Source organism: Acanthochromis polyacanthus, chromosome 17 (genome assembly GCF_021347895.1).
Source record: "Acanthochromis polyacanthus isolate Apoly-LR-REF ecotype Palm Island chromosome 17, KAUST_Apoly_ChrSc, whole genome shotgun sequence".
In the NCBI taxonomy this organism is placed as follows: Eukaryota; Metazoa; Chordata; class Actinopteri; family Pomacentridae; genus Acanthochromis; species Acanthochromis polyacanthus.
Genome location: NC_067129.1, coordinates 1,311,316 through 1,326,330, shown reverse-complemented (window position 1 = coordinate 1,326,330; position 15,015 = coordinate 1,311,316). Strand labels below are relative to the sequence as shown.

Genomic DNA, 15,015 nt, shown 5'->3' with positions numbered 1-15,015 from the left:
AAAAGGATGCAATTATAACACCATAAATCTGTTACAAAAAAATAAAAGAGGAAAAGAAATAAAGCTGAATTTCTTTATATATTACTTTAACAAAACAGCTACATTTTTCCAAGTGACACCACATGTTGTCTGTGCTGGAAAAAAGGGAAAAAAACACAGTAACTCTACATTTTATAGGTATTTTATTTACTGTGTACTTCATACTTGCCTCCTTTAAAATCCCAACATGCAGTTCGCCCAAACGTTTCTTTATTTTTTTTAGATCACTGTTTGCTCCAGTTGAGTCACTGATACCTTTTCTGTTGTCATGAGGAGTACAAAATTATTTGTCTTTACAGAATTTGATTCCTGCAGATGATGTAATTTTTAACAAATTTTGAAATGAGACGTGTGGAATAAAGTGATTTTAATGAAATATTCTGACCTTAAGCTTTTCGAATGAATCACACTTGATTAAATTCAAGGACCACTGGAAAGTTGAAAATCTCTTGTTTAGTTCCGTTTTTAAAAATTCTGGCTCTGATAAATGGTAGAATTTTGGTTATTTATTTCGAGACAACAAGCCTCTTCAAGTGTTGGAGTTTGTCGGGTGAACTTGAGTCGACTACTCTTCTCATGTAGCGCCGATATTAGTTTGAACTTTACATTCAACCGGCAGGAGTCAAGTTTCATGCATTTTGATGAGTTGATTCGTGACCCTGAGAAGATGAACCCTGATTTAACAGGTGAACCTCCTTTTTATTTTCCTCTTACAACATGTCAAAATGTTCTCTTCTGCTCCGTAAATGCCTCTGAAATTTGCTCAGAACTTCTCAAACATGAGCCACACTCCAAAAGCTTCGGTCTTTTACTGACACAAAGTTGAAATTCCACTTTTGTTCACACAATATATAGTAAAGTCTGGGAAGCGAGCCAAGGTGTTTCAGAGTACATGTTTGCTCCTCAGTGAATGGACCTTTCTGTGACCCTCATCTCGGCTCCTCGGGAGACACCCTTGGGACAAACTTTTCAAAGTTTTACTCCCAGTACCGTCTGCTGTGCTTTCAGCTTATAGGGCTGTAACAGAGCTGTAGATCTTTGCCTTGTGTTTTATCATCTTTACCCTGACTGGGCTTTATGCTGTATCTCTTTTCCCTTCTGCTGCCCTTTTAGCCTTTTGCGTATCACTCCCTGCAGGTTCAGTAATGAGACGCTATCACACTGAGAAGGCTTAAATGAGTCAGACTGAAGAGGTACATTTTTACCCATTTAGCTTCTTTTAAAGCTATTTTAATATTCATAATGACAGAAGTGATTAATTTATTTGTGAGGGCAGCAGAAAGTAGCCTCAGCCCACACCATCGTTGGCCTCAAACTTTTCGGCGTAAAAAAACGAGCACCTTAAAAGGTTGTTGCGTGCAGCGTGCATTTGCGCTATTCCAGATTCACTTTTCTCCACTTGCCCTTGGATGACAACTGAAGTAGCAACAACCGTAATCCTGACAAAGCCGCGGTGGTGAATGACTGAAAGATGTGAGGAGAGGGAGCTTAGCGGCTGACACGTCTATGTCAATTTGATTAAGGCCTGACACCCACACAGTGCACGAGGAAACGGCTGATTCGTGTTTTGTGCGGCGCCTCGGAGTACAGCAGGTTAATGGTAAGTGGTGGAGACAGTTTGGAATTTGCCTCTGAAAGGCTAATTTATCTGCCTCTGACACACAAATTGGAAACATAATGTTCAAAGTTTGTTCTGTTCGGAGGCTGAAAATAGCAGCTGTTCCGTGTATTCGCTGTTCACCTGCAAATTCGTTCCTCTTTAAAGTGCAGATAAGTGTTCAGAATTACTGCTGGTAATGTACGACTATGAACGCCGTGTAACACTACGCTGACTAGTGCCACTTCCTCTGCTGCTGGTAATGCGACTCAGACATGGATACGGAGAGGTGAATAAAATAAAAAATCTCCTATCAGGCTTTCTGACACATCAAACATTGTTAAGCCTCACTTTACTTTTAGATCAGAATGCACAGCAGGACCAATTCAGCCAAAAAATCGTAGAATTTTCCTCTTTTCTCCTGGTTTGAGTCACTAATAAATCACTTTTTTTTCTTTACGCAATCTAGCTAACTATAAACTGTCCATTTTTGGCAGATTTGTAAGCGAGATATGTAGAATGAAGTGATTTGAATGAAACATGCCCATTTGAAAAACGCATAATGTTCAAAGTTTGTTCTGTTCAGAGGCTGAAAATAACAGCTGTTACGCGTACTCACTGTTCACCTGCCAGTTTGTGCCTGTTTAAAGTGCAGATAATGTTCAGAATGACTACTGGTAATGCACTTTGCAATGTGATACTGTGACTAACGCCAGCAATGCAGCTCAGCAGACTGATAGAAACAGAGAGAGGTGACAAATTAAAGGGCTGAAAAAGTGGGCGGATCAGCTCAACTAATTGGGATTATACCATAAAAATGAATCACATTTAACATTGTTGAGCCTCACGTTACTTTTGGATCAAAATGCACAGCAGGCACAATCCAGCCAAAAAAATGCAGAGTTTTCCTGCTGTGATTCTTGACGAGAATCGAGTCACTTATTACAAGATCAATCTATAACTTTGGGACTTTTGAAGTACATGGGATATGTCTTGCATATATTTTCATTTAAAGTAAATAAACTCATGTTTTTATGCTCATTATGATCATGTCGTAACAAATTCCATGATTATTTATAATGGAATAATAAGAAATGACTGGATATCACTAAAATATCAACTAAATAACTGTCTCAATTTAACACCAACCACCTTCTAATGAGCTAAAGAAAAATAAAATGAGCTGATTCAGAAATAGATTGGATTGTTTTCTTTTTATTAAGTTGAGATAATCATGACAGATATTTCATTTTTGCCAATATATAAAATTTTATATGGAAAATATCAAATTAAATCCATTTCCACTAAGTTCCCCGTTCCAAAACCACCTCTCCAGGAAGTGTGTTAATTCCAGATCACATGACCTGCTCCACATGATGTCATTTCCTCCTGAAGAAAACACTGGAAGACTCCAAGGCTTTCTGACTTATTTATTACAAAGTAGTCAACAGGTTTACTACAATAGCTTTAGAAATAACTTTACATTTTACTCAATTGTCTATGTAATATTTAGAATAATCTTTCTCTAAAATGCCATGTGGTGTTTGGTTATAGGCGGCCATGTTGGTTTTAGACCTGAAAACAGCAAAAATGTCAACCATGATACAAAAAGTTATTATATTCAGACGGTTATTTAGTTGACATTCTAGTGATATCCAGTCATTTTTTATTAATAAGTGATTGTTTCCACAGTAAATAATGATGGAATTCGTAAAGATATGATCATAAAAAAACTTTTTGTTGTTTTGCTTTTTATAAAAATGTATGCAGATATATCCCATAGACTTTAAAAGTCCCTCAGTTATCCTACTGGTAATGCAGTACAATTACCACTTTGTAATGCTACACTGTGACTAGCATCAGTAATATAACTTGGTGGCATTGATACAAACAGTCAGAGGCGACAATTTAAAGATCTGAAAAAGTGGACGGATCAGCTCAATTAATCCAGACTGTTCCATAAAAATAAATTAAATACCAAATATCCTGTCACGCTTTGTGCCACGTGAAACATTGTGGAGCTTTACCTTACTTTAACGTCAAGATGGAAAGAAGAAAAGTGACTTTGAAGAGCTCGCTATAGTCAGATGAGTCATCGCTCGCTTCAACAAAAGCAGCAGCAGAATAGTTCAGGATCAGGCCGACATAAAGGTGGTTTGATTTGATGGTATAGAAGGCATTTTTCTGGCAGTTCAGGCACGTTTTTCCCCTCAGAGGGAGGGATTCTCCCTGGATGGCGGTGGTTTCTTTGGAAATGATAATGTCTGCATCCAAAGGGCACAAGTAGTTTCATTACTAGCGTGGAAACGATGTGAATGTAATCTAAATCTAATTTAAAATTGGACACCTAAAGGAGAAATCTCCACCACCATTACCATAGCATTAAATGAGGAAGTATATTCATTGGAAAAAATGCCCCTCTCAAAACAAGAAAAAAAAACTTATTACAAAGAACTTTTACCTTGAAACAAGTGAAAAAAAATCTGCCAGTAGAACAAGTGAAAAATGGTTTGGTAGGATTTCTTGAAATAATATATATTTAGAATATTGAGATCTTAAAATTAGCTGGAAAAACTTATTTAAAGCTCTATTTGACCAGGATTGTCAAGCTTAGGTGTCTTAACTCTCCTGTTGTCCTCATTTATGGCACTAAAAAATATTGTCGCCTTGTCTGAAAAAAAATCCAAAAATTCAGCAAAAAATTCCCCAAATCTTCAGGAAGAAAATTCCACAAAAGTTTCACTTAAAAATTTTATTTAAAAAAATCCCCAAATTTGGCAAGAAACAAAAATATTTTTTTTAAAAAAATCACAAAATTGTAAATATTTTCAAAAAATGAACAAAAATCTTCCAAAAATCCTAAAAATATATAAAGTCATTACATATATATCAGTAAAACATCTAATATTTTCTTCAAGAATATTCAGGAAAAAAATCAACCAAAATCCAGCTAAACTCGCTGGATTTTTTGTTGATTTTTTTCTGAATGTTTTTAACATTTCTTTTAACATTTCTTTTTTCCACCAAAAAAATCTTCAAAAATTCCCCCCAATCTTTTGAAAACGTAGAAGTTTTCACTGTGAAAATATATATATTTTTCCACATTTATAAACTTTAAAACAGTTCAATTTGACACGCAGGACACGAGGGTTAAAACAAGATCATTTCAAGATTGTTTTCTTTCTTAACAAGATATTTAAGATGCATCGTCCCTCCTTCTTGCTGAAATGTCATTTGTTAAGTGAATGTATCTTAAATCAAGTGGGATGAGACATTTTGAATAAAAATAAGACAAATAGACTTGGTAAGATTTTGAGTTTTTGCGGTGTTTCACCTAAAGAATACTCCTCCATCCGACAGGCTCCCACAGACTGAAAGAATAAACCCCCGTTAGCGCTGAAGCTAACTCTCATGACGGAACAGCGCCGACTCATCTCGATATACTGCAGGAAATATCACAGGTTGTACTTTCAGCCCCAAAAAAACTACAGAAAAACAAAACAATATTGAAGGAACGGCTAATAGCAGGCCGTAACCTCTTTGTGTAGACATTGTGTCGGGGTTACGAGGGTCACAAAGTGCTGGAAGCGCTGTAAAAGTGTTTCTGTGGATTGATTGGCAAGTCAGAAAAAAACATTGTTTTGTTGCAGAGAGGCTGAGAGGGAACCGGTGTAAATAATATACGTCTCAACAACGCCTGCCGGTGCTCCTGCTAGAATCTAGTTCTAAAAGTCTGCAAGTGATAGCGAAGGGTTGATGAGACTCTGATGTCAGGATGAACCAACCAAGGCCCGACTGAGGAGGCTTTGATTCGGTGGAAGGAGGCCCTGTAGACATATCTGAAGTGTGCAGGTGCCGCTGTGGCTGACACTCACACTTGATTAGTGGCTGACACCTTTTTTACGAGGTCTTTTTTAAACCTTGTCAGCCCTGAAGTTGCCAATAACTACTGTGTCAAGCCAAGTGATGTATTGGAGGTAGGAGCAGGGTGTTTTTTTGTTTAGAGAAGGTTATGTTTTGAAGGACTGGAGCAGGGGTGTTAAATTTATTCTAGTTCAGGGACCACATTCAGCCCAATTAGATCTCAAGTTGTCTGAACCATTAAAGTCACAGAATAATAATCTATAAATAATGACGACCCCAAACTTTTCCTTTGTTTTAGTGCAAAAAAACTCACAACTTCCAGATCAGAGTGTCTACCAAGGCACAGAACATCGAGTCCCACGTATATGGAGCTGAATAATGTTGTCTTTTACTTTTACAAAAAATGAAAAATGACAAAAACAAGACCAAATATTACAAAAATGAAACACAAAACCACAAACGCAAGAGGCAAAATGACCACAAATTAGACAAATGACACAAAATAAAACCAAAAAGAGACACAAAATGTAACAAAAGAGTTACAAAACGACAAAAAAATGGACAAACAAGACAAATAATGCCAAAAATGTGAAACAAAACAATGAATAAAGCAAAACACAAAATGACAAAATGAGACAAAAAACACAAACAAGACATAAAGGACATACAAAACGACAAAAACATGAGACAACTGACAAAACTCAGGCAAAAATAAAGACAAAATATTACAAAAATGAGATGCAAAATGACAAAAGAACAATGAACAATCAAGTATTTGACTTTTTGATCTAAACAACCTGTCTTAGTCTATAAATTATTTCAAATTCATAGTTTAACTAATTTATAATCTGCAGTTAATGTCTTCTCGGTAATTTTTCCACTTTGAGGGCCGGATTGGACCCTCTGGAGGACCACTTTTGGCCCACGGGCCTCATGTTTGCCATTCCAGGACTGGAGGGTTGCGAGTTGAAATTCTGAATCTGACTTTGAAAACGTTCAGTTACATCACGCCATGATTCATCTCCACTTTGGCTCAGTTTGTTTGTATCCCACCGCCACTAAATTATACGCAAAAGCACTTAAACCACTTTAATTCAATTATGTCATTTAAAAGGAAGTCAATTTGCATAAATGAAAGATGGTTACAACTAGAAGAAACATAACCTGGATGAGAATATTCTGAATCATATGAACTTTTTTTCCCCCTTCAATTATTAAAAAATGACGTCTCAGCCTAATAAGATACGGTTTTGCCACCTTAGCTCCAACAGATCTTCCTGTACCTTTCATCTTTTCATTATAATCCCCCCCTGATTAAGGAAAGGGTCTTAAATTATGAAGCTACTCCAGATAATGCCCCTGCATGGTGTGCTTGCAGATTTTAAAAACAAGCACATCGGACTCCATTTGTTTCACGCCGAGTCTAATGAGGGCTGCAAACATAATCTTTCTGCAGAATGTCAAGAGGAGTGTTTCTGCAAAACGTCTGGCATTGATCACACTTTGAAGAGCTGCAGACATCCTTATGGCTCCGTTTAATAAGGCGCAGCACATCACGCTTTCTGAAAGTTTTCAAACGGATTCTGGGACTTCATCCAATTGTCGGAGTCTCTTTTCTCTTTCGGTTGTCAAATAATGGCAAAAACAAAAAAAACTTCCCTAAATATTAACACGAAAAAGAATCAACGTAGTCTTCTAACATCAGAAAAAATGCTGCCGGTACCGTCCCCTCACTGCCAGACGAGAATTCAGCGTGAACCTGTCCAACCAATTTAGGAGGAGATGAAAGAATGGGAGCTTTTCTGGGGGGATGTTTCCGGTTCTAAAGCTTGGAGAGCGTAACATCAGGTGGCTCAGGTCTCTGGCCTCACTGCTAACATCTTCACCAAAAACAGGCAAAATGTTGCGTCTTCATCTGCCGTTTCAGTGCGTCCTCATACAGCTGCCTTTCATGCTTCTGCTCTGCTGACATATGCATCCCCAGTGCAGCCCGACACGCCACTGTCTGCCCCCGCATCGTGTGTGCTTGCTTCAACATGACTTGCATGTTAAGCACCAACAGCTGACTGTTGTAGCCTCCCTGTAATGGAGCCAGTCACCACCGGCTGCCAGGCTCCAATTAGGCATGCAAACCTCCTGATCCAAGACGGGAGAGAAGCTGCCTCAAACTTCAGGTTTTTCCCAGCAGAACTTCTTGTTTGTTTGCCTTTTTTTTTTTCAAAGTTGCACCCATACTCCTCCCCCAAAAGGAAGCACTAATAATGACCATGCGGCCCGTATAAATATTTATGCTGTTACATAATTTGGAATTAAAGAAGTGTGCAGCTAAGATGCTAAAAGCCTGTTTACAGTAGCGAGCTGTAAAGTCCGTAATCCTCTCGCTAGAGAATGGCCGGCGCTCACGTCTTCACTCGGTGGTTTTTTTGGTCATTGTTGCTGAAACCTCACAGGCGTATTTGCATCAAAGTATAGAGGGATTAGCGGTAAATTAATGCACCGTTGCTAATATCATTTCTGGGCTTTGAATGTGCTCTTCCATCTGAGTTCTTCTCTAACTTTGTCAAATTAATAAGTTGAATGATCAGAGTGGGAAGTTATTAACGATGCAAACACAGTGTCTGTGTATGGGTTTATATTCTGAGTGAAGGAGAGTTAATGAATGTTTTCAGTTTCTTTGAGCCTTTATGAAAAACAGGATCTCTTTATTTGTTCCTGAATAACACCAGCGTCGTTTCATTTTGATCCTAAATGCTTCTGAAAAGACAAACTGAATGGTTGCAGCTTTTGTCATTTTTATGCTTTTGTTTGTCTCATTTTAATGAATTTAAATGTGCACAGAGGTTTTATTAATGTGAGGTTTGAATGTTCTGTCACTGTGCTGCTTTAAGTTCAGGGAGGAAATGTGGTTCATCGTATTCATACTGTGTAGATTTTCTTTTCTTTCTGTCAGTGATAGAATGTAAAGAGATGTGGGCAGCAGCACCTCTGATGGGAAGCTAAACTCTGAGGGATGCTGTTCTCCATGTGAAAGCACTGGAATAACTTTGGGTGTGTTGGGTTGCTTTGGCCTCTGTGGACGGTTCCAGGGAACAACCTGTCTGTTATTTCCCAGCAAAAGAAAAAGAGAAAGAACAGGGTGCTCTGAGGTTTGATTGTGGAAACGGTCATCTCTGGTTCTCCAGTTGTGCTGCCCTCAGAAGCTGAAAAGCAGCACTGAAAGTCCACACTTTTATTTCTACAAACACTTGACAGAGAGGCAGAGCTGCATGTGAGTTAAAATACAACAAGAGAGCCGAATAAAGAAAAAATCTTCCAGTTTGAGCTGCTGTGAGGAGATAATTAGCCTGATCTTGGAAGTTCCAGTTCCCCCAGACCTGCTTCAGGATGTTCAGCTGATAGTGGCTCAATAACCCTCTCTGACTGACTGCAAACTGCTGTTTCTTGCTGGCTGTAGCTCAGGTACTGCTGTCAGCATCTGGCTTCAGTTTACGATCTTTTCTTAAAGCTGCAGTCAGCAGAAATCTGGGATCTAATGCTGGATCACTGCTGGTGTTTCATATTCAGACCGTTGTGCAGCACAGAATGGTCTGTCTGCTCCTTATTATCATTCTGATGTAGAGGAGAAAAAACTCTCTGCTTTGTTTGTTTTTCTTTAAACTAATCACAGACTTATTGGACGGAGCTCAGTGGAGAATCCAGCAGCGTTTGGTTGGACATTTACAACGACTAATTTACCATAAAAATGCAGCTTTACTGCTGGAATCAAATCTTAACTGGAGTTTTCCAGCGTGGTCGGTTCCCACCTCAGAGGTTGGTGTTCCTGGATTTTACATAGTGACCTGTAGATGGTGGAAGGGGGGGATAAATGTGTGAAATCTCAGCTGATCACAACCTGATACCCACAGTCTACATCTGCTAAGTCAGACGAGAGCCCCGCTAATGTTAAACCACGGCTTAGATTAGCAGGAAACAGGTCATTCTCTGTCTCTTTGTATTCAGATTAATTCTTTTTCTTTCATTAATGTTCTCCATCCACGTTGGTTTAATCGTATTTTAATAAAACATCCAGTAATTTGAGCTGAAATATCCTCCTGATGATGCTTAACTAACCAGATATTCTTACTTCAGTGAGTTAATTTATGAAAACCAGACAGTGAGGAACAAATCATCCACTTATTAAACCAGTAGAAGCTCAGACTGATCAGACCTCCATCTATCTTACAGCCTCACAACATGAATCTCAGGATCCAACTGGTCCAAATTTAACAATCGGATCAAAACTACGTTTATTCCTGCTGTGAAACACTCTGCTGCAAGTTATCTGAACACACTCTTTTCTCATTGTTTGAAGTCTCTTGGAGAAAGTCCAGCTGATCTCAGGTCCTCCTTTTCTTCACTGAAAGTCCAAATAAAACGTGGTTGGGAGGTAAAAACCCAACATTACTGTAGGAATCAGGAGTCGTGAGGCAGATAGAAGTAAGATCTGCAGCCATGCATCTGATAACAAGCAGGGAAATGAGGAAAACATCCAGCGGCTTTCTGCTGCTACAGGAAGAAGCACATGTTCCCTCTGATGTTTATTCAGCGTGATTTACAGAACGGCTCCCCACATACCTCCAACATGCCTCCGTGTCTGAAACGTGTGCTGATGGAGGGTGAAGAGCTGCTAAAGAGCTGAAGATGCGACTGCAGGTGTCTGAGCAGAACAGAAGCTCTCTGGAGAGGAGACGGGGAGTTTGTGAGTCTTCAGAGAGGACTTGAAGTGAGGGACAGGCTTAGTGGATAGATATTAGATTGGTGTCATGAGAGAGCATGTTAGGGCAAAGATAGCTTCATCCTTTATCTCAGCTCTCTTCTCTCCATGCCGAGCTCTTTCTCTCCATCCTGGCTGTTAATCTGCACTCTGTCACTGCTGCTTCTGGACTTTTATTCTTTACCTTTTTTAATAGTTGTGAAGCAGCACTTTGACCCAGTTTTTAGCCTGGATTTGATTCTGTCAAACTGACTCCATCAGCAATGAAAGCCAGAATCCATTAATGATAGTTCAGGGGATGAGTTTAACATTAAAAAAGAGGATTTTGTCTGATTTTTTTTAACCAACATGTCTTAATTTTGAGCAGGATTCTGAACATTACAGATCATGAAATCCAACGAGCTGCAGCTGGTTTTGGTTCCAGGGAACGTCTGATTGGACGGAGTTCTGATTCTGAGGCTCATAAACCTGCAGGTCCTCACATTTACTTCACCTCAGCATCTCTTTAGTTTTCCCTGTCACTCCCAACCCCCAGCAGTTTCTGAGGGTTTTTTTTTCTACTTCTAGCGCTCATTTTTCTCTGCAAAAATAAAATCCTTCACCTCCATGGAAACAGCAGAACTACGGCTAGAAGCAGAAACATCTAAAAAAAATGTTTTCTGTGCAGAAAAACAAAGTTAGAATGCCATAAATCATTAGAAAACTTTTAAAACAATCATTCCTTTGGTTATTCAATTAGCAAAAAACCCTCAAATCAGCATTCCCACAGGTGTGCCCAATACTAGAAATATAAAGTGTGTCTTTACACTGCTGATGCTTTCCTATCCTAATGATCTGATATAAGCAGCCTGCAGTCAGACCAGTTCAGCCCAAAAGCACCAGAATTTTTGGGCGTTGCTTCCACCTGAGTCTCTAATGAGTTCTGTGTTGTTCAGAAGAGAGCAGAATTTTTAGTTTCTAACTGAATCTGTGCTTTATTTTGGGGTTTTATTTGAGTGATTGTTGATCAAATATGAGGATTTGAAGCTTAGAATTGGGTGATTTTCCCAACAGAGCCGCACATCACGCATGATTAGTTCAAGAAAATTGAACCAACTGCTGATTTTCTCTGTTTCTACCTTTCCTGGCTCTGATTAAAGGTCTAATTTGAGTTCTTTTTCTTTTGAAGGCAGCATACTGTTGTTTTACTCCACATCTTTTATTCCACAGACATGTTGATGAACAGATCCCACCTTGAAAGATGCCCTTTGCTTCACTTGCTTTCCCTGTATGTTGATGACTGAACCGCTTTATTTAGTTGGATATTCAGAGCTCTGGCTCTGCATTTACAATCCCCAGCTGGTCTAATCAGCTTTTGATTGTTGTGATGTTGATGAGGCTGATTCTCACACTTCTTTGTCTGCATTATGATCTCTTTTGAACATTTCTTTTGCTCTCTATATAGTTTTGAAATCAGTCTGTGTGGTTTTGCTTTTATCGACGCATCTTTTGTTGGTTTGTTTGCAGTTTTAGATGATAGGCAGGTTGATTTTGTGGCCTGTGGGACAAATGAGCAGCAAATGTGAGTGACGGTTCCAGATTCATCTCCAGGTGGCTGCTGTTTTCTGAGCTGGATCCACATTGAGAAGCTGAAGCTTTGTGGTCATAAGTTTCTGAGCTCAGGACTCATCTCTTCTAACTCTTACTAACTTTTTCACAGTTATTTAAACTTCTGACTTGTAGAAATTCATCTTTCTATCATTATGCTTTCAGCAGAGATGCAACTTTTCCTTGACGTCTGAGATTCTTGTTCCACTTTCTCCTGGAGACGCTGCACAAGAGTCCGTTCAGAGGAAGCAGCTCTGGGAATAGCGATCTTTCCCACAGCGCCTGAACTCGTTTCTGTTGTCTTTAGTGTTGCAGATACGATCAGCTGGTTTTTGGCCGGTCATCCTGGTCTTAGGAGGCATGGGTAGAGTTTGCAACATGGTATCTGTGATCTCACCAGATGAGGGAAGGAAATGGATCTGCTGTTGTCTTTGTATCTACCTCCAGCCTGTGAAAGCAAACAGACTGTGGGTAGTGGGTTTTCTCGGCCTCTGGAGCCGGCATGCTAGCCTGGAACAAAGGCCGGCTCATTCATGTGGCACAAGGAGGGTTTTTTATATTACAAACCAATATTTGTGTGACTTTTTGACTGAGCCAGGAGGGGCTATTATTCTCACCTTGAATGCTTTAATGAAACTCATATCTGAGGGCGTCCTTGACCAGGAAAATTACAGCGTTTATTTTCTTTTCAACCGCTTAACTCGTGTTCAGATGTGAAGCTGCTAAACTGTTTTAAAACTTTGCTTTTCATGTGTTGTTTGCATGCCTGCAGATTTAATGTGTAGATGAGGGTTTAAAGCTAAAACAGTGAATGAATCCAGTGACACTCGATCAGGTTACTGCTGTGTTCAGAAGATGCTAGAAAACGCTGCTGCAACAGACATCATTAAAATGTGGGAAACTTCTGCTGTTTCTTCACATTCTGCCCAGTACTTCTGCACAAGAAATGTAGAAATGACCTGAGAGGAAAAAAGATGGTTGGATGTACAGTAAAAAGCAGAAAAAAGGTTTGAAATGTTTGAATCCGTCTCCTTTCATGAAGCAGCTTCTCAGAATCACCCACAGATACCGTATGGTTTGCATCCCGTCTCCTAGCAACGTTCAACACCGGCTTCTTTAACCACAAAAGATGATCTTATCCTAACTTTAACTAAGGCTTTAACTCGGCTTTGTCGCCTCAGCGTAACCTCGGTTGAATTAAAAGATCGTTGAAATGCTCAGGAGAAATAATAAATCTGTTGTAAGGATTTTCAGAGGTTCTTTGGATGTTTCACAGGATGTCACATGAAGATAATGAAGGGACGTTTATTTAGCCACATTTTCTACAACGCAGCATGCCTGACATGTTTCTGTGTAAAAGTAGGAATGCAGTGTTGTTCTCTAAATGCTTCTGAGCACAAAAGCTCATTGTGGATCTGCTCTGTGTTTCTGAATGCTGGCTACTCCGGCCTCATCGCTGTTTTCTGAATGAGGTTAAGCTTCACACCACAGTGATGACGCCTTTTTGCCTGAAGTCGGTGTAGGAAAAGCAGAAAAAACAACAAATAAAGGAGCAACAAAGGCCTCTGCTGCCTCCTCTCAGTCCTGGATGTGTTTCTGTAGCTATGAGAGACTTTATGGAAGACGAACGCCACATTGTTCTGTCAGATTGTTGGCTACCTGTCTGTGAATGGAAAGTCCTTCCAAACCATTCCCATGAATCTCCTGGTGAGAACTGAGCAGAGACTGACTCACTCATTTGTGTGAAGTGGCGACACGCTGGAGGCTCAGCGGGAATTCTCTGTCGAGCTCCGGATCACCATTCAGTGGTGTTTGTACTTCACAGGCTGCTCCGCTCCCATGCCACATATCAGCCAAGATACAGGAGTCTGCTATTAAACCACGGCACCTTTAGCAGCCATCGGATCTCTCCTCGCTCCGCCGCACACGTGCAAGAGATGATTTGCTGATGAAGCCTTTGGAAATGATGGAGCATTTGAACACTTTGAATATGCAAGAGTTTTTATTCCAGTTTGTTGGTGCGCAGGAAGGAACAAACAGCAGGTGTTTCTCTGTACTCTTTTAAATCTGTCGCTGTAGCTTTGGCTGATGCTGAGAGATGAAGTATATCGGAGTCTTAGAGGAAGGATCATCTTTCATTTACGGCATTATGCCTTCTAAATCATCTGCCAGGAGATGCAGGGACGAGGAAATGAGCACAAAGACGCTCTGGACCCGCTCAGTCAGGTGGCTTTTCTAAACACTGAGCAAATAAATGAATGCTGAGATTGTGCTGCTGAATATGCTTCAGATTAACTCCCCCCAAACCAAGTGAAAATGCAGAATGCTCATCAGTCTAATTCTTCTCTTCTATTATTGACAGACGGTTGTTCTCCTTTAGCGCCGTGCTACTTCCTCCTCCTGTCTATTTAATGCTCCAATGAGGTGAAAGCTTTGACTCTGAGTGTCAGACAGCTGATTGTCACAGGTACATGATCCATCACCAGCACACGCCTCAAAGTGTTGGAAGCAAAAGGTACAACAGGAGTGGATGACAGGAAGTGATGTCATCTCACACAGACTAGTGAGGAGGTAAAGGTTCTGCATCTCGCTGCTCGTGATGTGTGTGAATACAAATGAAAAACCAGATTTGTTCCTCACTGTGGGGCCTGTGTGAGTCTAAAATCTGCACATTGAGATGTTGCCGTCCAGTGAGCATCAAACTTCCATCAGAGTTTCATATCCAGAGGGCATGGCTGAGCACGGCTGTTCCTTTGAGCAGGAAGCCAGTCTGACTCTGAGCCTTTCCTTCTTGTGCTTTGCCCCTTCTGTCAAACTTCCTCTCAAACGGAGCCCAGACACTAATGTATGTTTTCCTTCTGTCTTCTTTTCTCCACCCAGCTGCCATTCAGGTGCAAATCACTCCAACACAAGGGGAGATCAGCGTCGGAGAGTCCAAATTTTTCCTCTGCGAAGGTAAGAGCGAGTTCAAACGGCCCTGATTCAACACAGCTGGTTGCAAATGTGGCCTCACAGAGCGGAGTTGGCCGAGGTCATCTGATTAAAGAGTCAGGTTAGATAATGAGACCGGTGTCCTGGTGGAGGGGACAAAAGAAAAGAAACAGGATGGATTGATTGAGGAGTTTATTCTGAGGAGGCAGTGGGAAGCTGAGATCATAGCGAGGTGAGAGGGAGA

The 15,015-nt window shown here is 40.2% G+C and overlaps 1 protein-coding gene across 10 annotated transcripts in view; it reads left to right on the top strand.

Annotated features, from left to right (window-relative positions):
• The window catches only part of LOC110958343 (neural cell adhesion molecule 1-like), a 301,020-nt gene that overhangs the window by 190,950 nt on the left and 95,055 nt on the right, over positions 1-15,015 (top strand). For all 10 annotated transcript variants that reach the window (XM_051937339.1, XM_051937336.1, XM_051937343.1 and 7 more), the window contains exon 2: positions 14,721-14,795. In XM_051937339.1, coding sequence (XP_051793299.1) covers positions 14,721-14,795 — 75 coding nt within the window. The remainder of the gene's footprint in view (positions 1-14,720; positions 14,796-15,015) is intronic.